The sequence below is a fragment of the Hesperophylax consimilis genome, chromosome 7 (genome assembly GCF_061612785.1).
Source record: "Hesperophylax consimilis isolate HC1 chromosome 7, BYU_Hcon_1.0, whole genome shotgun sequence".
Lineage (NCBI taxonomy): Eukaryota > Metazoa > Arthropoda > Insecta > Trichoptera > Limnephilidae > Hesperophylax > Hesperophylax consimilis.
The window spans coordinates 36130938-36158560 of NC_142842.1; the positions used below are offsets into that span (position 1 = coordinate 36130938).

Below are 27623 nucleotides of genomic sequence, written 5' to 3' on the forward strand. Positions count from 1 at the left end.
ACAAGTACTAAACTAAGGACAACACAGAAAAATAAACAACAAAAAATCAAGATTAAGTGTCAGGCAGATAGTTGGTGGAGGGGACCCACACTCCAGTACCTGTAAACACATAAAAGTAAAATAAACAATAGAGTGAAGGGGGAGTTTCGCCGAGCCACGACTGGCAGTCCTGTTGAGAAATTGGTGGTGGTTGGGGCGACTGGTGCAGGTCAGGACTTCCACACCCCTTAGCCGACCACCCGGTGGTGCCCTGAAGATAAGTATTGGAAAAAGAGGGATAAAACCCTAAAGAACCTAGGGGAAAGAAGCGTCAGGAGGTCGGAGGCAGGGTGGAGGTTACCCCAGCCCGCACAGTCACCCCTCTGACCACCAACGCTCATCAGGGGTGGCGCAGGTGATTGGCGGAGTCCCCCAGTAAGAAAGAATAATAAGAAGCTCCAGTCGTGCATGCGGGGACGAGGCCCGTTATCCAACCCCTAATGGGGAAAATAAACAAAACAAAACAGACAACGGAGTTCAGTTCTCGCCTGTAAACTCGTTGCTGTTACTAAAAAAAAAAGAAAAGAGAACCGGAAAAAATACATGTAAAAAGAAGAGAAAATAAGAGGAAAAATGAAAAACAATAATCAATCCAAAAAGTGCCACATAAGGGCAACGGTAAATAAGTAAAAACAAAAGTAAAGGTGTAAAAATAAGATCTGCATGGTCTGTAAAGAGGACAGTAAGTATTGAATAAGATAACAAAGTAAAGTAAGAGAGATAATTAGTAAACGCAGATATATAAGAGTGCTTACAGTGTCTGTAAAAAGAAAAACAGTGTGTTAACCTTAGACAGGGAAAAAGAAACATATGAAAAGAAAACAGAAAATAAGAATTAAAAAGTACAAGACAAGTTAATTAAAAAAAAAAAAAAAACAAAATATAAACGAATGGAAATCATCTGCAACAGCTGGTACAGTAAAAAAAAAGAAATAAGATAAGAATAATAAAATAAGAAAAACAGAATAGCATATACAATAATGAAAGAGTTGTAAAATAATAAGTCATGGAGCAGGAGCAGTACACCGGGGGTTCCCAATTATTACACTAGTCAACGACTCTAAGCACAGGCCATCTCTCAACCCAGATCCTAGTAAACTTCCTCAAACATTCGAAATTCACACTGTTAGAAACAAGATCGGTGTTCCACACCGGTCTAATGGGGACATTCAGACCGTCTATCATTTCGTCTCTGGCATCCTTCAAAATCTCACAGTGCCACAGAATGTGCTCGGCCGACTGGTAATTATTGCCACAAGCGCAATTGGGGTGGGTGGACAGGGCAAGGCTGTGAAGCCTTCCCCTGAATTCCCCATGTCCTGAAAGGAGCTGCGTAACGTGATGGTCCAGTTTGAGGAAGGCCCCTTCCATTCTGAGTTTAACTGAAGGGAAGAAGGAGAAGGTCCATCTTCCCTTGCTCGACCTATCCCAACGGACCTGCCACTCTTTGAGCGACAGGTCCCTCATCGTTCGGAGCAGTCCTGGGAGAGTTCCTGGTCCACCCGGTGTCAGGACGACACCAAGGTGGTTGGCCGGGGATCCACGGATTAATCGCTGCTTCGTTAACACCTCCCTAATTTCTAGATCGATTGGTAATATACCAGCCAAAATTGGCAAAGCGTCCGAAGCAACGGTTCGATATGCCCCAGATAGTGCCAGCAGGAAGGAGTCCAAAAATCTCTGAAGGCGGCGCGGCTAAAATGGCCGGTGAACCCCAACACTGTGGTCGCCGTTACAGCTGACGATGTAGATATCGCCCTCACTTCAACAAAAGCTGGGAAAGCAGCTGGATGTGATGGAGTTCTTCCAGACTTTCTGAAACATGCTGGACCACGGACAAAAATATGGATCGCAAAACTATTTACTGAAATTTTCAAAACTGGAGAAATACCAAATACCTGGAGAAAGTCTAAAGTTATTGCGATCCTCAAACCCAACAAGCCAGCAGAGGATCCGAACAGCTACCGGCCAATTTCACTTTTAAGTACCATGTACAAACTTCTTGAGCGAGTTGTGCTCCGCAGACTTACTCCAATTTTGGAGAAAGTGGTCCCACAAGAGCAAGCTGGCTTCAGACCAGGCCGTAACTGCTGCGATCAGGTGTTGGCACTGACAACACACATTGAATCTGGTTTCCAGAAACGGCTGAAGACTGCGGCAGCGTTCATTGATCTCTCTGCGGCCTACGACACGGTGTGGCACAAAGGCCTCCTTGTTAAACTGTACGACACCATAGAGGATGGCAACACAGTACGACTCATTGAGCAACTGCTAACTGGCCGTACCTTCAGGGTTTTTCTAGGAGGGCGAAAAAGCAAAAAAATACCCCTCAATAATGGCCTTGCCCAGGGCTCAGTGCTGGCCCCATCGCTATTTAACATCTACACTCGAGACCTCCCTCACACTGAAGGCAGAAAATTTGCTTACGCAGATGACATCGCCGTCACAGCTCAAGCCAAAACCCTTAAAGCAGCAGAAGATATCCTCAATTCTGACCTAAAGGCTTTGGAAGAATATTTCCTCAATTGGCGACTAAAGCCAAATGGGTCGAAAACAGTTGCGACAGCTTTTCATCTTAGCAATTCACAAGCGGATGCCAAACTCTGTGTTCAGTTTGATGGAAAAAATATTTACCATGACCCCCACCCCCGCTATCTCGGAGTTACTTTGGACAGGAGCTTGAACTACCGGCAACACATGGAAACAGTGGGTAAAAAAACCAGGACAAGGCTTAACTTAGTTAATAAGCTAGCTGGAACTAGCTGGGGATGCGACGCCAACACGCTCAGAACAGCATCCATTGCCCTGGTTTTCTCAACGGCTGAATACTGTGCTCCAGTATGGGCTAGAAGCGCCCACACTTCCATGGTAGACGTTCAGCTTAATGCCACAATGCGAACCATCAGCGGGACTTTAAAATCTACTCCTCTCCCTTGGCTCCCCGTACTTGCAAACATAACCCCGCCAAACATCAGGCGAGAAATTGCAACACTGAGGGAATACAAGAAGGCGCTGCAAAAAAGCGCAATACCTCTACACGAAGATGTCGTCTCCCACCCGGCATGCCGCTTGAAGTCCCGAAAGCCCTTCTGGGCGGAAGGAGAGAGGCTCCTCCGACTACCTCTCACCCCAGAAGATAGGTGGAAACTTGAGTGGCAAACGGCCAACGTGGGAAATGCCCATCTCATACAGGACCCCACCGAGAGACAGCCTGGGTTCTCACTGCCTCGCAAAACCTGGTCCGCCATCAATAGGTTAAGGTGCTCCCATAGCCGCTGTGCCCACATGATGCACAGATGGGGCCTTAAAGAGTCGGCGATATGTGAATGTGGTGCGGTGCAGACTACCGAACATGTGGTCAACGAATGCCCGCTCCATTCATTCCCCGGCGGGATTGATGAGGTCCACATGGCGACGCCTGAGGCCCTAAAATGGCTCGCAGATCTAGATGTCCCCCTCTGACCCCCCACCATACGAAAGAAGAAGAAGTGCCAGCAGGGGAGTGCGCTGACCCCTAGTGAGAGCAAGAAGTATTAAACAGTTATCCAGGCGATGCTCCCAAACAGAGGCGGCATATGCGACTTGCGCAACATATACCCCCTTGTAGAGAGCGTGCAAAGCCGGTCTGCGAAGTCCCCACTCTGCCGTGGAGATTCTTCGAAGCTTCAGAAACAGCGACTGAGCCCTGCAGGATACATCTTTGACATGAGCCAGAAAGGAGGACGATCGATCTAGAGTGACACCTAAATATTTAACGTTATCCACAAATTTGATATTAGTGTCTCCCATACGGATGGTAGGGTTTCTTGTCTTATTGAAAGAACCCTTCATCAGGAGGCCCATAGTCTTCTGGGGAGCGAAGGTCATTTTATTCCTCTCCCCCCATTTAAGGAGGGTGTCCAAACCTTCACCAGCCTTACATTCGACTTCTCTTCTACTGTCCCCAGAGACAAGATACATTTTATCATCCGCATAGTCGATCATGATACATCCTTCAGGTAAGGGTAACCTAGAGGAGTCATCGAAGGTTATATTCCAAAATTTAGGAGCTAGGACGGAGCCTTGAGGACACCCCATATCGGTCTCGCGTTCAATAACAGTGTCACCATGAGAAATAATGACAGTTCGGCCCGATAAATAGTTGTCTACTGATTTAAATAGGGTTTTTGGGCAGTTCCTATTTTTTACCTTGATACGTATCATGTCCCACCATGCGTAGTCGAAGGCACCAGTAATATCGAGGAAGATTGCAACTACATACCTCTTTGTACAAACCTTCACCCAGTTAAGCGCAAACGAAATGGCGTGCACGGTGGATCTACCGGAGACGAAGCCAAATTGGAGATCACTAGACGGGGAGAGTGATTGTTGTAGCCTATGCCGGATAAGTTTTTCCAGGATCTTGCCAAGCACTGGAAGTAAGGTGATGGGCCGATAGGCCTTGACATCAGTTAGTGGCTTACCATTCCCCTTTGGTATGACCCTGAGCACGCCTCTCTTCCATTCAGAAGGGAAAATTCCTCTTCTCAAACACGTTTCCATCACTTGGAAGAGCTCCTCCCTAGCGTGGATCCAGACTTGCTTCGCTATCACGCCATTAAGTCTGTCATGCCCTGGTGCCTTCTTAGGACCCAAACCCTTAATTATTAGGTCGATTTCTGCTCTAGTGACTGGAATGACTCTATCCTCTTGGGCGAGGTCTCTAGGTGGAAGCCGTGCCAGGAGTCTAACCTGTTTATGGTGGTCACTTTCCCCAATTACTGATTCTACAGGAACTAACTTGCCCAAAAGTGTATTGAGAGTAGAGGCCACATCTATCGTCTCAGCATTCCTACCTTCTGTGATCCCAATGAGACTAGACAAAAACCGATCCGATCCTTTCCCGGATTTTTCAATTGCGCTGTGGATTTCCCACGGGTTGGCGTTTCCCACATTATTAACCCAGTCATGCCAAGCAGCTCGTTTCGCAAGGAGAACCGCCTGTTTGAAAGTTGCCCTGGATCTCCTGAGAGCTGCCTGAAGGGTAGCTGTCTCCTCCTCCGTACAGCATCCCCTCCTGGACAGTCCCAAGGCCCTATAGGCTCCTTTATAGGCCCCCTTTAGCGAAGTCAGCTCAGGTGACCACCACGGCGTTCTAATTTTCGTCTTTGGGTTTGATCTGCCCAGAGAGGAATCAGCCGCAGATACAACGGCAGAATTGAAAAAGTTCCCCAAATTGTCCGGATCACTAGCTGCTACGTGATGAAAATCCCTTAATGTATCTCGTAGCGCCTCCCCAAAGTTATCCCAATTCGCCCTAGAGGTGTTGAAATTCCAGGAGGATCTCGGAGTTTCAGTTTTCTTAACACCTATTGTAAATGTGATTAATCTATGATCCGAGACTATTGCGCATTCATGGACCCTCCATTTAGATATCCTGGCCGCAACTGATCCAGAGCAAAGAGTTAGATCAATGTTGCTCTCTCCCATTGTGTTTGAAAAGGTAAAGAACGAACTCTGTTCGTTAACGATACAAAGGCCTTGCGCAGCAATAAGGTCTTCAACGGCGTCAGTCCGTGATCGTTCTGAATGGTTTTTATTATTGTCAAACCAAAGAGGAGAGCGAGCGTTAAAGTCCCCTCCGATAACTACGTTACGACCTTTAAGCGCGTTTAGGGCGCGCGTCAGACTCAGGATATGTGGTTCTACCGGATTCCCCCATTTAAAATAGACTGAGATCAGATAGATCTCAGTGTCAGCAAATTTAATACATACACAGGTTTGGTACTCATTAGACAGCCCTGCCAGAAGGAGGGGGCTGATCAATGATGTATTGACCAGAACACCCGCCCCCGGCGATGAGCCGACTTCGAGTACCGCTCCCGGAAATTCAATTGGTGTTTTACCTTCCCAGGTGTACTGCTCCTGAATAAGCAAGATGTCAATGTTGAGGTCAGACATGACCCGCTGCGCGTCCAGGGTGGCCATCCGGGATCGCTGCAAGTTAATCTGACCTAGGGAGAGGAGATTAGCAGGAGCCATAATCTGTCATTCTAACTTGTGCATTGATGGCTGCAAGCTGTGCAGGACAGTCTCTATTCCCAGTAGGATGATCAGCAGTCTTCCTAAAACGGGTGCAAGTGGCACAGACAGCGGGAAGTGCCTTCTTGGGGCAATCCTCATGTTTGTGTCCCACAGCGGCGCAGTGGCGACAAGTTTCTTTCTCCTGAGAGCAGGACTTACTAATATGACCATACTGTTGACACTTAAAGCATCTGGTCGCGCCTGTATAATCGCGAGTGCGACAGGCATTCCACCCAAGGAAGCACATTCCGCTATCTAGTAAGACCTTTCGAGCAGCTGGATGACAGGTCACCACCATATTCATGGTGGGGATGTCCCGTTTTCCGAAGAGCGAAACTCGTCGCATGGTCCGAAGGTGATCCTCCAAAGACAAAGAAGTCTGGCCAGATAAATTACTTGCGTAGATCTCGGAGAAAAGCTCCTGGTCGGCAGATTGTTCACATTTAGGAACATTATAAATAACGATTTTCGGAAGACGGCCAAGAGGGTTGATCATCTTTAGACCACTTGCCACGTGTCAAGTGGTCTAAAGATGGTCTGGATCAAGGGAGACGAAGGAGATGGGTAAGGTGGAAGTTGATAAAGTACCTGGCTATTCAGATCTGGTCACTAAACACGGCAATAGCCATTTCAAACAACGTTTCAATTCTGAATGGTGGTCTTATACTAGGGCGATACTGATAGCATCTCCCTCTCTGTATAATGCCGAAAATATTGTATACATTATTTTTAATTAATAAATTGTGAAATAATTCAAATAAATTAAACAAAATTTACTTATGCACGCCCATACGTATTTGAACCCGCGACCTCCGGATTGCTAGTCGAGATTCTAACCCCTCGACCACGCCTGAACGAATTAAACGAATGAATGAATAAAATGGAATCTTGGATTAGGAAATTAATCTACCTCCCGATGTTCGATCAAGCTAGTCTTTGTTGATGACAATACATTCTATAATCATTTCTCTGAAATGAGAAGAAATTACAGCAGATAATGTACAAAATAAATGTCGTCGGTATTTGACGCAATTTTTAGCACGGTTCACTCCAGTCCTTGCGAGAAAAGTTCAGTCCTCAGTCAGACCAAACATCGCACAAGAGTCCCACTGTCAGCAGTCAGTAGGACTATGGCATCCTATATTGGATATGCTGTGAGGTTGAAGGGAGAGAGAGAGGGAAGAAGGTGGGAAGAGGAAGTACCAGGCTCTTTGGAACTGATCACCAAAACACGGCAAAATCCATTTCAAGTAAAGTTTAGAATCTAAGTTGTGTTCTTTCTCTTGGGCGCTCCTTAGGGTATATATCACTGCAGAACGTAAATATAAATTAGATTTAATTCATATTAATTTTATGTGAAATGGCAAATACGGATACGAACCCGCAATCCCTAGATTAAGTTAACTTTGACTCTAGCATTTAAACCCTCGACCACATAGGCCTTCAATAATATGACAGATAAGTAAATGTTTAGAAGCTACAAGATGGAAATCTCTTTGTTGATAGAAAATAGTTCGTAGGCATTCCTAGATAGGTACCTAACGTATCCTTTACATAGAACCCTGAGTTAAGCGGTCACAGGATGAAATCATGCGGGCGAACATCACTAGTACTAAAAATAGACGAAAAAATTAAACATGGTTTAAAAAAACGAATGGAGAAAATTTTACTAGTTACAAATTCATCTGATGAAATTACATGACTAACTAACTAACATCACGCCATTTTCATGCAGGGATAGGCAAACAACTCTTTCTTGGCACATACTGCTTGCCTCATTAGAATTCATACATTCGCTCTACATCCCAAAACCATCTAAGCATCCCTTTGTTAATCTTACTCATTACTCTTACATCAGCCTTGCATTCTTTGCGCGTATCCATATTTCAGGATATCCACATTACAGGGATCTCATCAGTCTACTTTCATCCTTCCTCTGCCACTTCCACGCCACACTGCCATACATTAGGGTAGGTACCAGCACTCTATCGTGTACTGCTAGCTTCTTTTCTTTGGACTGTTTTATGTTAGCTCCAACCGCGTTTAGTCCTCCATTGATGGAGTTACTTGCATTTACCCTTGTATCAATATCTCTATCAGTCTCCCCATCTCTGGTAAACATACTTCCCAAATACACAAATCCATCTACCTGCTCCAAGTATTCATCATTCACAACTATATTGCACACTGTGTTCGTACTGTCTCTTTAAAACTGAAATATATATATTGAAATTATTATTACAATTGTTCACAGGTTTCCCCAAAGTGGTCCCCTCGCCCGGAGCCACCGCGCTGGGAGGCCGTCGTCGCACGCTCGAGTGCCTCGCGCCGCCCGCTATCCGCCCCCCGCGCGGGGGCTCGCTGAGACGGCCCAACCGCGCGGGCGTGTTGTCCGCCGCTCCCAGCACCGAGGACGCGCTGCTGGCCGAACCGGCCGCCGCTACGCCACAGCACCGTCCCCCGCTCGCCTTCTGTCGCCGCCGGCTGTCTTGGCCGGAGGTGGATCAGCATGCCACTTCGGGGTGAGTGTTATATTATACTAGAGTGTTATCCTTGGTAGAGACGTATACCATCGCATACTTTTTTGTAGGCTTTTTTAAGATATACAATTCCGTAGTACATTATTTTGATGTGTCTCATAAGGTTTAGCCAGCGTAAGCAATGTAAGCGCCCGAAAATTATCTTTTTGCAACTTCATTACAAAACATCGACTTATCTCTACTTTCGACAAATATAATAATAAAATTATACAATAAAACATATGCGGAAACTTTAACTAGCCAACTAGGAATGGATCCTGTTTTAGGCCAGTCAAAATATAGTGTAAATAAACCTTCCTAAAAAAATTATCTAAATGATAGTGAAAACCCTATCAAAATCCATTGCGTAGTTTATAAGAACTAAGCGCACAAACAGACAAACTCGGAGAGAGACTTTATTTTATACTATTTAGAGATTAATTCTATTTTTATTGGAATAAATTTTATTCAAACCCTAATAATTAGACGTCATTTTTGTAGATCTCATTTACAAAAATTCAGAATTAACAATATTAAAATTAACCACTTTTCTGCTAACTACGGATAATCATAATTGTTTTAAACTTTTAAATTAATTACTTTTCTTCCTGCAATTCCAGTTCTCCGGATGACATCGAATAAGGACAAATCCTTATTCTTAAGGAAAATCAAAATCGTATCTCTGGACATAATCAGAGAGTTGCCTTATCCTTAACTCGAGGCTTCCAGATCTAAGACATAGTCCCTAGACTGATATATAACATAACCCTTCGTTCGAAATAAATATCTAGTGTGTTCTATGGATGTCAAACATTGAGACAATATATTTAATGTTAGAAATAGAATTTCGTTTCTTATCGTCATTTCGTGCCTTTTGTCAGTCCAAAAACGATTTTTTGGATAACGAATAATAGTTATGTCTTTCAAAAATAATGATGCATTGCCATAAACGATCATAATGATGGCAAATATTCGGGAAAATTCCAATAAATGCTAACTGCGATATCAAAGACTAGAGTCGGCCGCCTTGGTCATTATATTTTCAGACGAATGGTACTTATTTCACGTTATGAAAATGTTTTAATGATGTTCACGTAATATCACAATAGAAAATAAAAGCAAATAATTCCAAGTCTATTTTAGTGTACGTCTACATAAAAATTAACAATTGCTTTTTGATATAATTATTCAAATACTTTTTAATAGCAACTTACTTAGTACGGTTCCATGATAACTCAACACAGTGACAATTCAACACACTTTTAAAAAGTGAAATAAAGTCATTAGAAACAATGAAAAAAAATTTTTTTTTAACCTAACCTAACCTACTTAACCCCGTTAATAAAGTTTTTGTTTCATCACTTTCCATGACTTTATATAATGATTTTAACCGGTCAGCAACGTAAGCAGATATACACGATAAAATAACGATAGCAGTCAAGTATAATAAGCGTGTTTACACGTCAACGCGTGTCTCTCCATAGAAATCGTTCTTACTCCGTTATTATTTTAGTTACATCCCTCAAACAAAAACTAAAAGGTCGATTATAGATCAAGCTACACATCACTACCAAGTTGTCTATGGAAATACAAAACAGGAATCTGCTGACAGTCGCATAATTGACACAACATTTTTACCCGCGCAAAATGTCTGCCGGTAGCGCCGCGCGCTTCACATATTAAATTTTTATAAAATATTTTTATATGAAATGATAAAAAAATGAGGTGATAAAAGTGTTTATTACACATATATACAATAGAATAAATATTTTTGTTTACATAATCTGTGATTTTAGTACCATTTTCACCTAAAAACATGACGTGAGTCATTTTTAACCTATTTTTAATGTTTGCGTTCTAAATTTTAATATTTAAAAATGCTAATATTTATTTGTAATATAATTATTTGAAAGCTTATTTTGTAACTTTTCTAAAACAGTTTTTACTATTCGGCTACGTTTAGAAATGTTTCATTTATAGAGCTTTAATTGTGAAGCGGTAATAACAAAAAGTTTTCGTAAAATGTCATTTCGTTAAAGACAGTTAAAGTGCTTACATGGCGATTTTCGGAGGGGTTAAAGATGTGATGATTTATCCGGTCACCATATTCATCATACCATATTTCAAATCGCAACAGCCGACAATCGTTTGCTTTTAATCTCCCTCTTTGCGAGACCAATTCTAAACAGGTCTCCTTCATCTAGAGTTCCACAAATTCATATTACTTAAGGCGATGCACTACGTCGTGTGATATTTTAAATCGAGCCGTTATCAATAACACCCCTTACGTAGATGGCGATAAGGTTTAAATTCCCGCTTAACACCATTCGCCTGTTTTGATTTATGCAAGAAAAAAACATGGCCAAAAAGTGCCTTTTATTTAATTTTGTGGATGTTCAGGCATAAATATTTAATTTTTTTCCGATCATTTTATAAATAACTTAATTTGCCACATTATACAATAAAATCATAACCGAAAATGGGTTCATAAGTAGGAAATTTTGAACTTTAAAGCAGTTTTCATAAGCCTCATACATATTTTTTTCTGGGCTTATAAAAAGACTTATCTAAAAATACTCGCAGTATTTAATTAAAGCATCTGAAACATTTCCAGGCGACTAAATTTTCAAACCAAAAACACATGGTTTTGCATTACTACGTATGGCATCGCCTTAAACAAATACGACATTGACATTTATCTCGACTTTGTGGGACATAAAACGAAAATTCAATACACAATATGACTCAGACTAGATACGAGTAGATAGACAAACAAATATATCCAATCAACTAACAAGCAGAAAACCTGCCAGATGACTGGTGAAAATTTGTAACTCCACAAAGCTATCGGTAGGCTGCTAAATGAGGCTGTGCTCGGAGACGAGATGAATTTGAGTTATTTGCGTATTAACGTATTTTTCAACACGGGGAAGCAAATTGAATTGTTTCTATGGTATGGGGTTTTTTAACTGAATAACTCCGTGTAAAACTGTTCCAATTTCAAATGATGGACGTTACTACATCCATCCAAGGGTTGTCTTTGCATTAGAGATGATGTTGGTTGATAGTCGAGAGCTCATATGTATTTTTGATGGATAAATTAGCAAATTAGTGTGAACATTTCATTTGAAAATGGAATTTTACTGTCATGAAAATACATTTTTACTAGCACAGACAAGATCAGTAAATAATCGGTGTCGAAATTTCGCTTCTATGTGAACTTTATTGTCATGAAAAGAACATTGTTACTAACGCAGGCCAGATAAGTGAAAAATCCGTGTAAAAATTTCGTTTGTATGTAAATTATACTGTCATCAAATTTTCAATAGGTTAACACAACCGAAAATATACGTTTACTATATTATGATAATTTTTACAGTCAGAAATATACCGTTCGATTAAACACCGTTTGTAAATTGGTTAATTAGTAAGTAACCTCTTTTGAAAATGGAAAAAAAAACTCAGACACCTGTGAAATCACAAAATCTGACCACTTTTCAAGATTTACTCTAAGAAATTTAAACAAAAGAAATACATATTTCAATCATAGAATTAAAATAATTTCATGGCAAAAAATAATAAAGGTACGTAGCGGTAGCTACTAGAAGGTTCTGGAACGTTGATACGTGCAACCCTCATCGCATTAGTACCTTCTAGTAAAACATCGAATGTGCGGGGCATCTACATACATTTTTTGAACCAGAGTTACACAGGCAGATTACATACAACCGAAATTAGTATTTTTTATGATTTCAAGTAAAAATCATTGAATGATCACAACTTATCAACAATAATAATTATCAATATTTGTACTTTTTACTAACATACGTGATTAAAATAATTTTTAATGATAATTCAAATAAGTTGTGTGGAAGCTTCCTGAAGTGATTTATAAAACTAAAATCAACGCAAAGTTGACGTTCATAAAAATCTTGACCTCATTATCATTGATTACCAATAAATACGGGCAACGGAAATTCACTTATCTTGTACAGACTATATTTAATAATATGCTAATGAATATAAAAAGCTAATAAAATTGCTCCATTGGGCTTTAAAAAATGGTTAGCAGATCAGTATTTGCTTTATATTGATATTAAATACATTAGTATCTATTGATTGTATGCATGTAATACTATGTATGAATGTTCCACTGAATTTGTTGAAGTATTCTGTGTGCCTTTGAGTGTGTGTATGTCTATAAGTATGTTGATTGTTATATCTATCTGTATATGTATTCTATGCCTTTGTTTTGGAGTCACTTGAAATGTTATTCTTCTATATCTAATTTGTTCATTGTGGTATAGTTAGTAATGTGAAATTGACTTGCTGACAAATTTCTTTGGCAGCTAAGCGAGTGTTTATAATCTTAAATCTATAGTAGGTAAAAGTTTAAGTATTCGTTTGTTAAAAATCTTAAGTATCCGAAATTTCTTCACCGATTGCTTTGAAATTTTGACAAAACTTTGCATTCGAATTCACCTGTGACAGGTAAAAACTTTATTTTATTTAAATTGCGTGATATGTTGATTAAACAAGCTTTTTTATGAAAAAACAGCGCCATCTGTTGGACGTAAAATTAAAAGCGCTATTGTTTATCTATCTGCACAGATAGACTGAGCCACACCAATGCGCGGAGAGATACAGCTAGTGAATAATAAAAAAATAAATAATGCAGTAAAATTTGTCTACATAGGCTTCCCAAACAAATCCGAACAAAAGTACAACAACGTTAATTTATAAAATGTATTTTTGATTTCAAAAAATGAGAATTACAGAGTTTTCCAATAAGAGGTGTTATTTTGATATTCAAGCGTAAAAGATCAATGGTTTCGTTGCTTGTGTGGCACGTAATGCCGTTTCGTCGAAAGTAAACGTTGTTTAGATCAATACCATCCAATTTCGGGTATGCAAAATCATTAATCATCTCTCTATAATGCAATCAATTCACCGTAACTGTTGCTCTAGCCTCATTTTCAAAAAAGTAAGGTTCAATGACTCCGCTGGACCATAAACCGCACCAAACAGTCACACTTTGAGGATAGAGAGGCTTTTCAACAATAACTTTTGGGTTTTCCGAGCCCCAGATGCGACAATTTTGCTTGTTGACGAAGCCACCGAGATGGAAATGGGCCTCATCACTCAAGATGATTTGCATTTGATTCACTCAAATGAATTTTAATAATTTCAATGCGTTGTTGAAGCGTGTATCGTTCCATATTTATTAATGAAATAGTTTTTAATTGTCAAATGTCAAAAAATGATAGCTTCAAAAGTAACATTTACCGAAATAGCGCGCTATTCAAAATAACACCTCTTATTGGAAAATCCTGTACAATACCGAAATCATTTATTTTAAAAAGCTCTTTATGGTAAACAGAGGTAGCTACGTACCCAGCAAATAATGGTAACACTTAGCAATGGGAGGACAGACCCATCTGGGGTAAGGTGGAAGGTGGTTTTATCTAATTCTGGGTATTTTCACTTGTTTTGTGTCACCAAATGTGGGCTTTTATCTCTCAGCCCGCATCATGTTTTCGTCTTCTTTCTGATCTCTTGAAGCATTCACTATCAAATGGGCCCCAAGCATGCTGACTTTTTAAAATACATTTATTTGAATTTCAAATTTGCTTTCGGTAATGAACGAATGCAAATCTTAGAAGCAAAATTTAAGCCACTTACCAACATAATATCGAGCTTAAACTTGGCAGATAAACTCATTGTCGATGACAATGCATTCTATCTTTTAGTAGCAAACTCGTACATACACTATCTGAAATCGTATTACACTACAGCAATTATTATATGAAATAAAGAGTTCGAAGAGTTCTCGACTCCAGTTTTTTGTTTTTGTTTTAAAAGAAATTTTAAAATAGATTTATCCTAGTAAAAAAAACTTTATTTTTTACAGGTTGATTTTTTACTTATAAATTAAATAACAAACAATTTTTTGTATCATGGATAATATAACTTGATAACTTTGTTATTCTTATATATTATATTGTTTATTCGTTCCACTATATAATTTATAAACATTTTAGGACACCTGAAAATGAGCAAAATTAGTTGCGGCGACAGTTGTTGGCAACTATTTAAAATACATACAAATTCACAAAAGTCGCCTCGCCTCGTGAGCGCGCCACCATATTATTCCGTAAGGATTTTAAGAACGTTACTTAATTATTATATTATAGTTAGCTATAATAGCAATTCTGTTGCGAAACGACTGTTGCTTGCAACTAAAGTTGTTCGTTTGCGCCAACAATTACTTTTCATAAGCTTTTTGGCGACCGAATTTGGTTCATCGGAATTTTGGCGTAAATAGCAACGTTACAAAATGTCACTACGAACTAAACGCATAATTTTGTATATAATTGGGAGCAGAAGATTGAAGCAAACTATAAACTAAATTGTTTAGTTTCGGTACTAGTAAACTAGAACACACAATGTGATATAACTTTTTGTGAAAAAATAAAAATCCATTTTTTATTCAATAACTTTTAACTATTGGAGGTTATACTCGTTAATGTAATATATTATTCCAGAAGAAGATAATACTAACAAATGTAAATTCACAAGGTAGTTATCAAACATATTATAGAAAAAAAATGTTGTAAGATAATATTGTTAATTCCGAATTTGAAATATGAGATCGACAAAAACGACTTAAGACTCCTGCCAATATAGAAAGCCTGGGCTCGATTCCTATTTGTGACCGTTATCGTTTTATTTTCTGAGTCTTGTTCTAACTTGTAACTAAGTTTCATGTAAATGTAAAAAAAATGGCTGAGTGGTTAGAGGATTTTTTCCGGTAAGACAGAGTTCCAGTTGAGACCGTTATCTTTTTATATTTCTGTGAATCTATTAATATTATATTCTACTTAAATGATAAATCCGCTTACTAGCGATCCTCCGGCAGAGAAAACTATCGGAGCGTAAGCTTTTAACAAGCGGAAAACATCCGTCCGCATATCTCGTCTTCCTGGGGCGACCCACGCGCTCGTGCGGGCGTGCCTAACACGAGCGTGCGCCTACGCGCTTGGGCCATCACGCTCGTGCGCCAGTACCCGCACGCGTGTGGCGCTCGCCTCAGCTGCCTATCCCCGGATTTGCTCAATTCTCAATGCTCGTAAGGATTTGCTTTAGGATTACCGGTCGCACTCTGGAGGAACGGGAAATTTATGCAGCCCCATGAGCGTGCTATGATGCATTTGCGGTACCGTCAATGATTTCGCATTCCAATAAGGATAACTATACGTTACATTGCAGATACGATACGTTATATTGCAGAAAATGTAAATCTGTTACCTTACGTATTACGATTTAGCTCTTATTAAACAACCATGTATTTATTATTTGTACACGGAGAAAATACTGATATAACATTTTGCTCATATTAGGATTTCCTTCCAATTAGTCATATTCCGGTTAAAAACGGGACTGCCGGCCTTTACCGAATGAATTGACATGTTTCCTAACAAAACTATCAGTAAAACACGAATGTGTTTTGGCGATGTCGGAACAAGTTTTCATTGTTTATTATCAGAACAAATGCAGGTGAATGAACACGTGTTCCGATATATTATGAACGTACCAAAAGTTTATTAGGAAATGACATGCTATCCGATTTCAAAAGGGATCTTTATAATTCAGCAATACGTATATTTACAGTGTGTTCAAGGATAACACACAGATTAGGTTATAGATGTCTTTTTGCAAAATAAATATTTTACTCTCGAAGATTCGTAGCGAAACCTGGTCTGCAAAAAGTATAGTTATTATTTTATTTTACGTTAGCGCAGCCCCGTGAAAATGCACGGGATAGTCTAAATTCTCCATAAATCAGTTCCGATTTTTAAAATGGCAGTTAAAAAATTTTTATGAAAAAAATATTACATTTTGTGAAGGTACTTTTTTGTTCGTCTGAATTCTTCAAAAAATCCGTTCCAAATTTGAAAATGACACGTAAATTTAAATAAAACTCGAGATAACTCAAGGACTTCCTAACGATTCATTATTCAAGTCAAATTTGAGTTAACTTAAGGATTAACTAGTTCACAGCACAGAAAACAGAAATTATTGTTAGATTTTAATGTTACAGATCAACCCACTATTTTCAACTCACAATGATGGGGCTTAATCAAAGCTAGACAGCAACAACCAGTAATTAAAATTACCTTTATCAGATTAAGCAACGATAAATACTCTTTTTTTCGTATTTGTAACTATTCAATATAGGTATAATAAATATTACCCAGTTATTTTCATATAATTGAATCCGGATTGCTCATATCCATTTCTAATTTTTTTCTCGGTTTGTGGGGAAACCTAAGCGAAAATAAGACATTTTAAGGATAATTATCGGAATGTATATAGAAAATATTTATTACTATACCTAACAATTTAAGCTTACATGAACGTTCCTTTTCATGTAACATATCTTCCACCACCTTCATCACCTCTACAGCAATAGTTATAATTATATAAATAAATATGGCAAAAAACAACACATATTTGTTATAATACAACATGTAACATTTAAAAAATTGCTCAATATATAATAAAAAAGGTATATTTGAATACTTTGTAATATAATTTTTTTCAATAAAAAGGAAAATGTTATTAATATAGTGCACACAAAATAAATTACTCGACGACGCGATTTTTTCATATAATTTAATACGCAAACAATTGTGGACTTAATACAACCCTGAATTAGAGACAAGTCCAAATAACCCATATTTCTGAAGTTTTTTGCGCGTATCAAATAAAAACGCGTGATTTTAACCAACACATCAATAATTATCATGTGCCAGGCTCGTGCCATGTCGTATTGTTTATATGTATTCGTTAAAGTGTATCACACACTGCATGACGTCATGATTAGGAGTGTTTGAAAGATGAAGTCAGAAAATTTACTTGTCGATCGTGCAATTCTATTAATTTCTGACATTTGTTAATGCGCTGCCTTCAAGCTATCTGTAAGGTACTTGTATTTTTTTGTATTCAGATAGCTGATTACATTTTCTAAAATAAAGTCTGCGATAGGTACAATCTAAAATATTTGGAAATGGGTTATTTTTGTGATTAAAAAAATGAACTTGCCCAGCCATAGCTGGGAAGAAAACTAAGTAAACTCTAGACCAAGAAAAGGCAAAAAGCAATTCACAGTGACCATTTCTCATTGTGACACAATGCGTGGGCCTTTTTATAAATGTGCACGTGAACCAAACCAAAATTGTGTTGGGGTTATTTTTCAATGGACATGCCGTGTCTAGTCTAATATTAGTCTATGATGTGGATGGAAGCCGGGCCCGCACTTCGATAACTTTAGATAAGTGGATTACAAGTCACTCATCACAGTCACGTCAAAACACTAATCACTGCACCTGCCCGGCGATCATCACTTGCAACAATTAGGTTTTCAGCAGGGTTCGCGGCGGATTAATATCAGTAGGTTCTGAACTTTCGATATGTAAAATGGAATACTTTACCGGTGATAAATATTTGTCGTGGTGAGAAAACTGAAACCCTTTGCTGACTCAGAACAAACTTTGCGCCGGCTGCGATTATTCATTCCATAATGCGCGGACCCAAAAATACAGGTTTGAACCCTGGCTCGTGATCAATGGAGTGACGAAACAATAGTGGTGTATTCAAAGTTATTTATTTTATTAAAACTAAATAGACGCCACAACGTTAATTTGTAATTATTAAAGAACTAAAATAATTATTCACGAGAACTATGTTGTCTCCAAACATTTCCAACACTCATTAAATCAAAATCATTTGAGATAATTCGTTATTGAAATCGATCGCTTTTTAATGGATATCTCGATTTTGCCTATTGTCATCGCTAAGATAAGTTTTTTTTATATCCTACCCAATTTCTGGTGATCCCACCCCAAAGTTTGGAGGAAGTTCAATCAAATTAAACAATTAGGATTGACCTTTCGAAAAATCTGTCCAAAAGAGTCCCACGCAGTAATCAACTCCCCCAATCTCAACCTCAATTCCAAAGTTACATTTTTTATAATTTATTAATGATTTTGTAAATTAAAAATTCATTGGGCGGGCGGACAAGAATTTCAATGACTAAATTTTAATCATCTAAAATAAAAATGTGTTTTTCTTCCACTTACTTCTAATATTTCTGACGTGTTGCTTTGGATACGGTCCTCATTTTATAGTCTTGGATTTTGCCGGAATTTCTCTTTAGATTGACAACCAATCTCATCTATGAACGGAACCACCGAATATTTTTCGCAAAGTCATCGGCTGGCCGATGACTTTGAATTTGCTTCAGTATGGAATTCCGAAGGCCTCCGTTGAGGAGGGGTAAGGCACTTGGCTAGCAAGCAGGAGGACGCGGGTTCAAATCCCGATTTGCGCAAGTAATTTTTATTTGAAGAAAGTGTGTTATTTCACAAATTACTCATTTAAAATAATATATAATATATTTTCGGATCGTTCCAGAGTGGAAGATATTATCAGTATAGCTTTGGTGAAAAACAACCATTCAGAATTGTAACGTTGCTTGAAATAGCTTCAACCATGTTTAGTGGCCAGATATGAAGAGTCAGGTACTTCCTCACTTTCCTCTTCCCTATGTCCTTCCTCTCTTTACTGCATGCAGCCTCACAACATCCGTTTATTAGGGATTCCATAGTTCCAGTGGCTACGGGAAGTTGAAACTCCTGCTGATGCTGTTTTCACATAATAAAATATTCAATCTTTCCTTATTCTTCTGTGGCATTTTTTTCCTCGTTTAAACGCTGCATAAAAATAGTTCGGAATTCACAAAAAAGAGATGAATATTATTTTCTACTTCTAAATATGTATATCTTTAAACGCAATATCGAGTCTTATTATGTTGTGGAAGTTTCGATCTCTATAGCTCATGTGACAAAATTTTAAATGAAAGATCTTCTTCACTTTGTGTTTTTAATATCTAAAAATCATGATGAGTTAAACGAATTACGATTATATCCAACGGATGTGTTTTAATGTCGTAAAATGACTGAAAAACACACCTATTACACAGCATCCGGCGGGTACCATGAGATGTTTATGTTATTACAAGAAGCGGGGATATCCTAATTGCTTAACAGAGTATTTCCGATTCTATTAGCTTTACCAAATAGCTGGATGAAAATTTATACTGTTTTGTGGGTTAAGCGCCAAGTGTTGAGAGAAGTTTGAGACATTTTCAATCCCTGAAGGCATCGATATTTTAAGGCTTTTCGATACAGTAAAATGTAAGATGTTTTATATTAAGTTTATAGAACTCCTCATTTTCCCTATAAATTCAACTGTCCTAATTTTTCAGTGATTGTATTTGTACATAAAACATCTACCGTTGATTTTCTAACTCTTTTAAGTTAATTTATGCTACCATGATGGTGCAACAATGTAAAACCATATATTTTACTTAACACATTTACATTTCTGTCATAAATTACTTTTTTTAACTTGAACAGAAGGTCCTAAGAAAAATAATCTTCTCGGGCCCGTGTCATCTTTGGAGATACTGTGTGGATGTTCTTTTTGAAGAGACGAGATAGTTCACTACGTCAAATCGTTCCATCGCAGCTTTGAACTCTAGAGCGAATCGTGTTTCTTGACCACGCAACGTTGCTGAAGGGATCAATGACGTTAATTCCTCATAAGATCTTCATTCGTTGTTTTTGGTTTAGAAATCAAATCCCCGTTTCCAAATATAATTCTGGCATAAGACAAAAATGTTAAACTAATAAGAATTTGTTTTTATTTACAGGGTCCAAGAAACCGACGGCTCCTATTTCGAAAGCTTCACCGCTCTGTCGTGGAAGCAGGAGAACCGGCGGCTGGGAGCGCTAAGGGCTGGTGAGGCCAGGGCAGAGCTGCCGCCCCCGCTGGAAGCCGCCCTCGGTCTGCCGCGCCGCAACGAGGATATGCCCGCCCACGAGAGGGAGAACCTCTACGTCGAGGTAGGTTTACTGTTATCAATCCACGTGCGGTGAAACGTACTTCTGCAGAGCGACCGAAACTAGACTTTCAGCCGAAACCAAAACGGAATTTCGTTTCTAATTTCAGCCGAAACCGAAACGTATTTAGATAACCTAAAGCAAAATTTATTATTGAGTTCAAATTATTTTCATTGCTAAACTAGCGCACCTTTTTTACATTAACTACAAATAGGAGGCCCCGAGGAAAATATTTTTCCTCAGGGCCTATGTCATCTTTGGGGATGCTGTGTAGCGTATTTTAAGGAAAAGAAGTTCTGGGAAGGAAAAAGCGCATAAGAGGTAGGTAAGAATCTAGGGATCAGCGTGTCCAGGAGCGACGGACGTATGAATATCCCTCCCGCTGCGGCGCAAGGAGATGGGTCGAGAGACTAGTTGGAGAAGTCAAAGTTTCTTCCCAAACCAGCTCTGCAGGCACATCCTGAACATACGTCACTCGATGAACCCGGAATCTCTGCTAAATTATCAAAAGTAGTGAACCACTTGGGGTGGCAAAGTTGTTGATTATCCAATAAATGGTTCTCGGGGCGGCGGTGCTCTTAAATTGGAAAAATACGAAAATCAGATAAGTGAGTAAATTTGGTTATTTTCACCGCTGTTTGGTTCGTTGTTGTCAGTTCTTCAACACGCTCCAGATACTTTAACATTAAAGGATTTACAAAAATACAAAACTCTTGGAACTATTTACTATAACAATCTCATCAGTCTAGTCATTAATAATCTTTATGTATGCTAGACAATTGCTTATAAGTTTACGATTGCAAATAACTTATAAGTTTTTAAATGGTAAACTTTGACGGTATTAAATAAAATCTGAAAATTACACACTCTTCTTCAAACAATTTATTTCAAAATATTGTAAAGTTATACTTGAGTATGTTATCACAAATGCACATTTCGGTTTCCGTTGCTGCCAAAAAATAGCCGAAACCTCGATTTATTTGGCCAAACCAACCAAAACCACGACATATACTCTTTTATTGGCCGAAACTGACTGAAAACGACACCGTAACACTATTCACTTCACAACTAAAGTCTTCAAGCCACTTCTGGCAACAGACAAAAGTCCTTACATTACACTAGTCTCTGGCGCGTCTATCAAAAACATAAGCAATCGAGAATCTTGACTTGGACGAGCCACATCTCTTCACCTACTTTGGTTACTCCTGTATCGTTCATTTCATTCCTCTTGCCTCATAATTATTTGGGACCGGACCGTTTTACCCTTGTGAAACAATAAAATCGGGTGCTTGAGTATGTCTGTGTAGAGCGAGACAGATGTATTAAAGTTGTATAAAAGCTCATGTTTTAGTTTGATCTCCCTATCACATCTCAGCTCACAACTAGTAACTACGCAGCTGTAATCTTTTTATTCGGATACTGATAAGCACAGTATCAATCTCGGAGTCATTTATGTGAATAATCCAGAACCTTGTATTAATAGTGGTACAGCCTACAAAATATATAACAACAGTATAAGAATCCTGTTACGGCATTCGAAATGGATCATTTTGTAGACATCTGGAAGAGGAGAATTTCAAAAGAAGTTTTATAACTGCATGGCTTTGTTAAAAGTTTTTTTACACTTAATACCTAACAGAACAGTTTTTTGAGATTTATGCTAAATTTTATAAGTTTCTATTTATTATTTTGTAATCTTTAAAAATTGTTCTGACTCCGACAAAACGAATTATAAGCTTTTTAAAGAACTGTTCGTGTTTTGATGATTCTTCTTAAATTTGAAATATCTTAAAGTAATGGTTTAGTACGCCGTTAAAAAGTTGTAAAATTCGAAGGTATTAAAATTATTAACAGTCTGGCAGATTTGCTTTTTATGTCCCTGCAAATTAATGTGCTTACTTGTTAATTAAGATTTACAGCAAAGATGGAACTTTTTACTTGTATGTGAATACCTCTACGGCTGTGATCATTAATATAAATTAAAATACGTTTTTTTACCTAGTAAGCAAGTATTTTTTTGTCATTTTTCACGAAAATTGCACTGTATAAATCAACCAAGTTTTATTATTAATGTCGGCTAAATTTCCATTGATAGATTATAAACTCTGATGCACATTTCAATTCCCATTGAAGCTGGGTAAATTCCCTTTGATGAAATTTAATTTCCCTTTGAAACTATCTATTTCTTATAATTGATATAATATTATGCATATAAATCCATTTATATTTCAATTTTTCAAATGCAGTTAAAAATTCAATTGATAAATTCATAATAATATTGGCTTTAGCCTTTATCGGTGACTATATCCGAATAGCCAAGTACTTCCCAACCTTTTTCTACCTCTACCCACTACATTTAGCTTCACAACATACCCTAATCGGTGGTGCCACAGTCTAGCTGGCACCAGGCGGTTGGGAGCAGTTGGGACTCCTGTGCGCTATTTGCATTTTATAATATATCAATCTAAATTCAGTTGAAATTGTCTCGATTTCCATGTATTACCTAACCTAACCTTAGCTAAACCTACTTCAAATGAACCAATCTAGCAAGCACACGGAATCCTTTCAAATTATCCGGTTAAAAATGGGATTGCAGGCCCATAACGAATGAATTGGTAGGTTTGGTGTTAAGCTTTTAGTAAAATAGGAATGAATTATCACGATTTCGGAACACCTGTTTATGAAAATCTTAATATTTTCGCATTTCGTCACTAGGCAAATTGAAGGTGCAAGTAAAGATGTTTAGTAAATTAGCAATACTCATTTTTCTCCGTGCGGGTTAAAAATTATTTTATAACCACAAAACGATTAATTACCTAAAATGAAACACTTCATTTCAAATCATCCTCCTCTCCATAAAAACAGGTATATTATGCAAACATAGAACTCGAGAAAACCAAAATTTCTCTTCGAACATTTCGCCGCAGGAAACCTTGTAAGCTTCCGCCCCGTTTCCCTGGAAATCTAATTTTCCACACGAGATACGGAAATTTCCACGGAATTCCATCGCCCATAAATTTTAAGTTCCTTCAATCATCGCCGGCTTCATTACTGTCAACGTCAACTGGTGTTAGTGGAATCTTTATACAGCCGCTGAAATCTTTCAATGTTCCGTTTTGGCCGTTTAGGGCTAAAAATCTTCCATCCGTCGATTCAGATGTTCAAAGTTCAAATTACTACTTTAACGGTGGTGAATTTTATCGAAGTTTTTAATTTTAACGTGAAACCTTTCAAGCTTTTGATAAAGTATACTTATTATTGACATTAACGTGGGTTTAGTTAAGGTACACGTATTGATATTTTTTTTTTTTTTTTTTTTTTTTTAAGTCGGAGGCGGTTTACTTACGTTCCCCGCGAGCACTTAGGCCATAGGCCCATTGTACTATCTCCCATTTTACCTCATTCCCTTGCCAGTAACCCGGTCCCTTTAATGAAGTTCACCAGGGCTGTCATTGGATATGTGGCGATGTCTTCTGGTTCCACACTGTGTCTTCCCAGGTATCTGAGCCTTATTCCCAGCAGAGCGGGACATTGGCACCATAGGTGAATTGGAGTCTCTTCCTCCTCTTCACATTTCCTACAGATGTTGGTGTTTTCCACTCCCAACAGTTGCATGTGTCTCCTGAGATGGCAGTGTCCCGTTAATAGTCCTACCAGTTCCCTCAGTGAGTTTCTGTCCATATCGAGTAGTTGCCTGGTTCGGTTAGGGTCCGGTCCGTTTATGAGTACTTTAGATTGCCTCATTCCGGGTGCCTTCTTCCATTCCTTCCAGTGTTGGGATTTGACCCACCTCTTGATATGTAGTTTGGTGTGGCAAGCTGCTACTCCTACGGCCGGCTCGGATCCCGCAAGTGGTGCTTTCGCCCCTTTCCTTGCTAGTTCGTCAGCCCGCTCGTTGCCCTCAATACCTTTATGTCCTGGTACCCAGAGCAGGGTTACTTTATTGATGGTCGCCAGTTCTATAAGGATAGTCCTGCATTCCATCACCAGTCTGGAGTCGCATCGGTTACTTTCCAGTGCCATTAAGGCCGCCTGGCTATCTGAACATATATTTATGTTCTTATTTCTGTACCCGATACTCATATTCTCCTGTGCGCAGGCTAAGATGGCTTTCATCTCAGCTTGAAACACAGTGCAGTGCATTCCTAGAGGTATACTGAGTTCCCTCTTAGATCCCTGTAGACAGACCCCGGCCCCTGTTCCTTCCTCCATCTTGGACCCGTCTGTGAACCAGATTAGTTCCTGTTTGGAGTTTGGACCTGGGACCGTGTCCCATTCCTCCCTTGTGGGGTACGTCACTTTAAACAGCTGTCCGAAGAAGTATTCGGCTTGCTTGCCGTCCTGCTTCATCCCAGCCGTCGGACTAATTGCCCTCAGTCTTATTCCTATCTCCGTGTGACTGTTTCTGGGCAACTCTCCTCTCCATTGGCCATTGCAATGTAACCTGTAGGCTGCCGCCATCGCCGCCCCCTCTATTTCTATGTTTAGTGGGGGTAGGTTCAGCAGCACTCCCATGGCTAGTATTGGAGTGGTTCTCATGGCTCCTGTGATGCTTCTGCATGCAAGTCCCTGTATGTGATTGAGTGTGACCATCACTGTTTTCAGTGTTGTTCTCCTCCACCAGACCAGGGCTGCGTGCATGATCCTTGGTTTTACAACGGCTGTGTAAAGCCATTGCATCATTTTAGGTTTGAGACCCCACGTTCTGCCGCAGATTCGCCTAGTTGCCCACATCGTATTGATATTGATATATGTTTGGATAAGGTACACGTAATATTGATATTAACATAGGTTTTTCGCATTTTGTGCAGTTTCTTTCAAGCTTTGTGGTCTCGGAAATAAAACCTTTTACTTTGTTAACTAACTAACTAACCATCGCGCAGTTTCTCCGCAGAGGTAGGCAGAGAGGACGTATCGCCAAACAACTCGATCTTGGCACATAATCTTGTCTTATTCACATTCATAAATCGTCTCATACATACTCCTCGATTATTCTGACACTTGACATGACCCGACTTAAATATAGCGGTATGTCTTCCTTGGACGTCCCCGACTACTTCTTCTATTCACATTTGCCCTATATAATTTTCCTTACATTCCTTTTTTTCATTCGCTATACACGCCGTAATGATCCCTTCAAGCCTTCCTTTCTTAATCTTACTCATTTCATATACTCCTTACATTATATATATATTTCTCACACTATATTGTATTATTTTACCACACAAACGTCTCAGAGATCTCATTTCTAGAGCACTCAGTGTATATTATGTTTAAGATTTCGTAAATGGATAAAAGTTTTTCTTGTTGTACAGATGCGGATGTTTTTAATGAGATGAAAATTGTTGAAAGCAATTTTCGACGATTCTGACTGAACTTATGAAAACATTAATTGAATGCCGTTGTGAAATTTGTACAAATTCTTCTTAATTATCTACGCCACATTCTTCATCTCTAAAATGATAATTATTAAAATATTGTAGTTTTTAATTTTGCGCCTAGCTGAGCTTTTACATGTTTTTTTTTACACGAAGATCTAAATGGTCATAACATCACAATAACAGAACACTCCACCGTGCAAAATAAAAAATAGCAGATAGGAAATACAGGGTTTTCCAATAAGAGGTATTATTTTGAATAGCCCGCTATTTCGGTAGATGTTACTTTTGAAATTATTAAAATTCACTTGAGTGAATCAAATGCAAATCATCTTGAGTGATGAGGCCCATTTCCACCTCGGTGGCTTCGTTAACAAGCAAAATTGTCGCATCTGGACCTCGGAAAACCCAAGAATTATTGTTGAAAAGAATCTCTTTCCTCAACGTGTGACTGTTTGGCGCGGTTTATGGTCCGGCGGAGTCATTGAACCTTACTTTTTCGAAAATGAGGCTGCAGCAACAGTTACGGTGAATGGATCGCTATTGAGAGATGATTAATGATTTTTTATGGCCGTTATTGGATAGTATTGATCTGGACAACGTTTACTTTCAACAAGACGGCGCTACGTGCCACACAAGCAACGAAACCATTGATCTTTTACCATTGCCCAGAGTGGAAGATACTCTCAGTATCGCCCTGGTGTAAGACCACCATTCAGAATTGAAACGTTGCTTGAAATGGCTTTAGCCGTGTTTGGTGACCAGATCTGAATAGCCAGGTACTTCCCCACCTTCCTCTTCCCCATCTCCCTCCCCTCCCCAATACCCTCAGCCTCACAACATACCCCAATTGGGGATGCCATAGTCTCACTGGCTCCAGACGGGAGCAGTTGGGACTCTTGTGCGGTAATACTGTAAAAAAAAAAAAAAAAAAAAAAAAAAAAAAAAAAAAAAAAAAAAAAAAAAAAAAAAAAAAAAAAAAAAAAAAAAAAAAAAATTGAATATCAAAATAACACCTCTTATTAGAAAACCCTTTAGTTCAATAAATAAATTAAATAAGTCAAAGCAGAGCTTTGTAAGTAGTTTGTTGAATTAGATTTGTTGTTCTGCTTTACGAGAAAAATTCTATACGGTTTATTTTGTGATTGATACGTTAAATATTTCAACAATATTTTTATAATCACTACCCAAATTCTTTATACCGCTCACGGGAATATACATTTATGATTCCGTCTGGGAGTTGTCACAATAAAACGGTAGATATTGCCTTCATGTTGGTTTGCGGGATGTGGAAAGAAATCATGTATAATAGTTCCGGGCTGTCAATTACGTTTAGTAACTATTATACGTAACAAGTTCCGTTATGAACATAACTATCTATTTTATAAAATAAGACTTACAATCGTACCTTTATAAACACATATCAAAGACAATCATAGCAATTTAAGAAAAATCGGTCTAAAACAACATCTAATAAAACTGGCATATTAAAGATATTTTCCCAGGAGAAGAAAATACAGAAAACCACATTTGTATGAAAGTTCAATCCATGAATTGAACCTTACTTGCAACGGCTATCAAAGTCAGACTGCTCAGCGTTCCGGTGGTGTTCTCGTATCGACGTCTGACAGTTAAACAGGTAACAAACCTGGAAAGAA

General features: G+C 38.7%; 1 protein-coding gene across 1 annotated transcript in view; it reads left to right on the top strand.

Annotated features, from left to right (window-relative positions):
• unc-13-4A (BAI1 associated protein 3) overlaps nt 1–27623 on the top strand; it is a 321552-nt gene that overhangs the window by 35165 nt on the left and 258764 nt on the right. Inside the window, exons 2-3 of the mRNA XM_089633990.1 lie at nt 8357–8624; nt 20398–20590. Of these exons, the coding sequence (XP_089490116.1) occupies nt 8357–8624; nt 20398–20590 (461 nt within the window). The remainder of the gene's footprint in view (nt 1–8356; nt 8625–20397; nt 20591–27623) is intronic.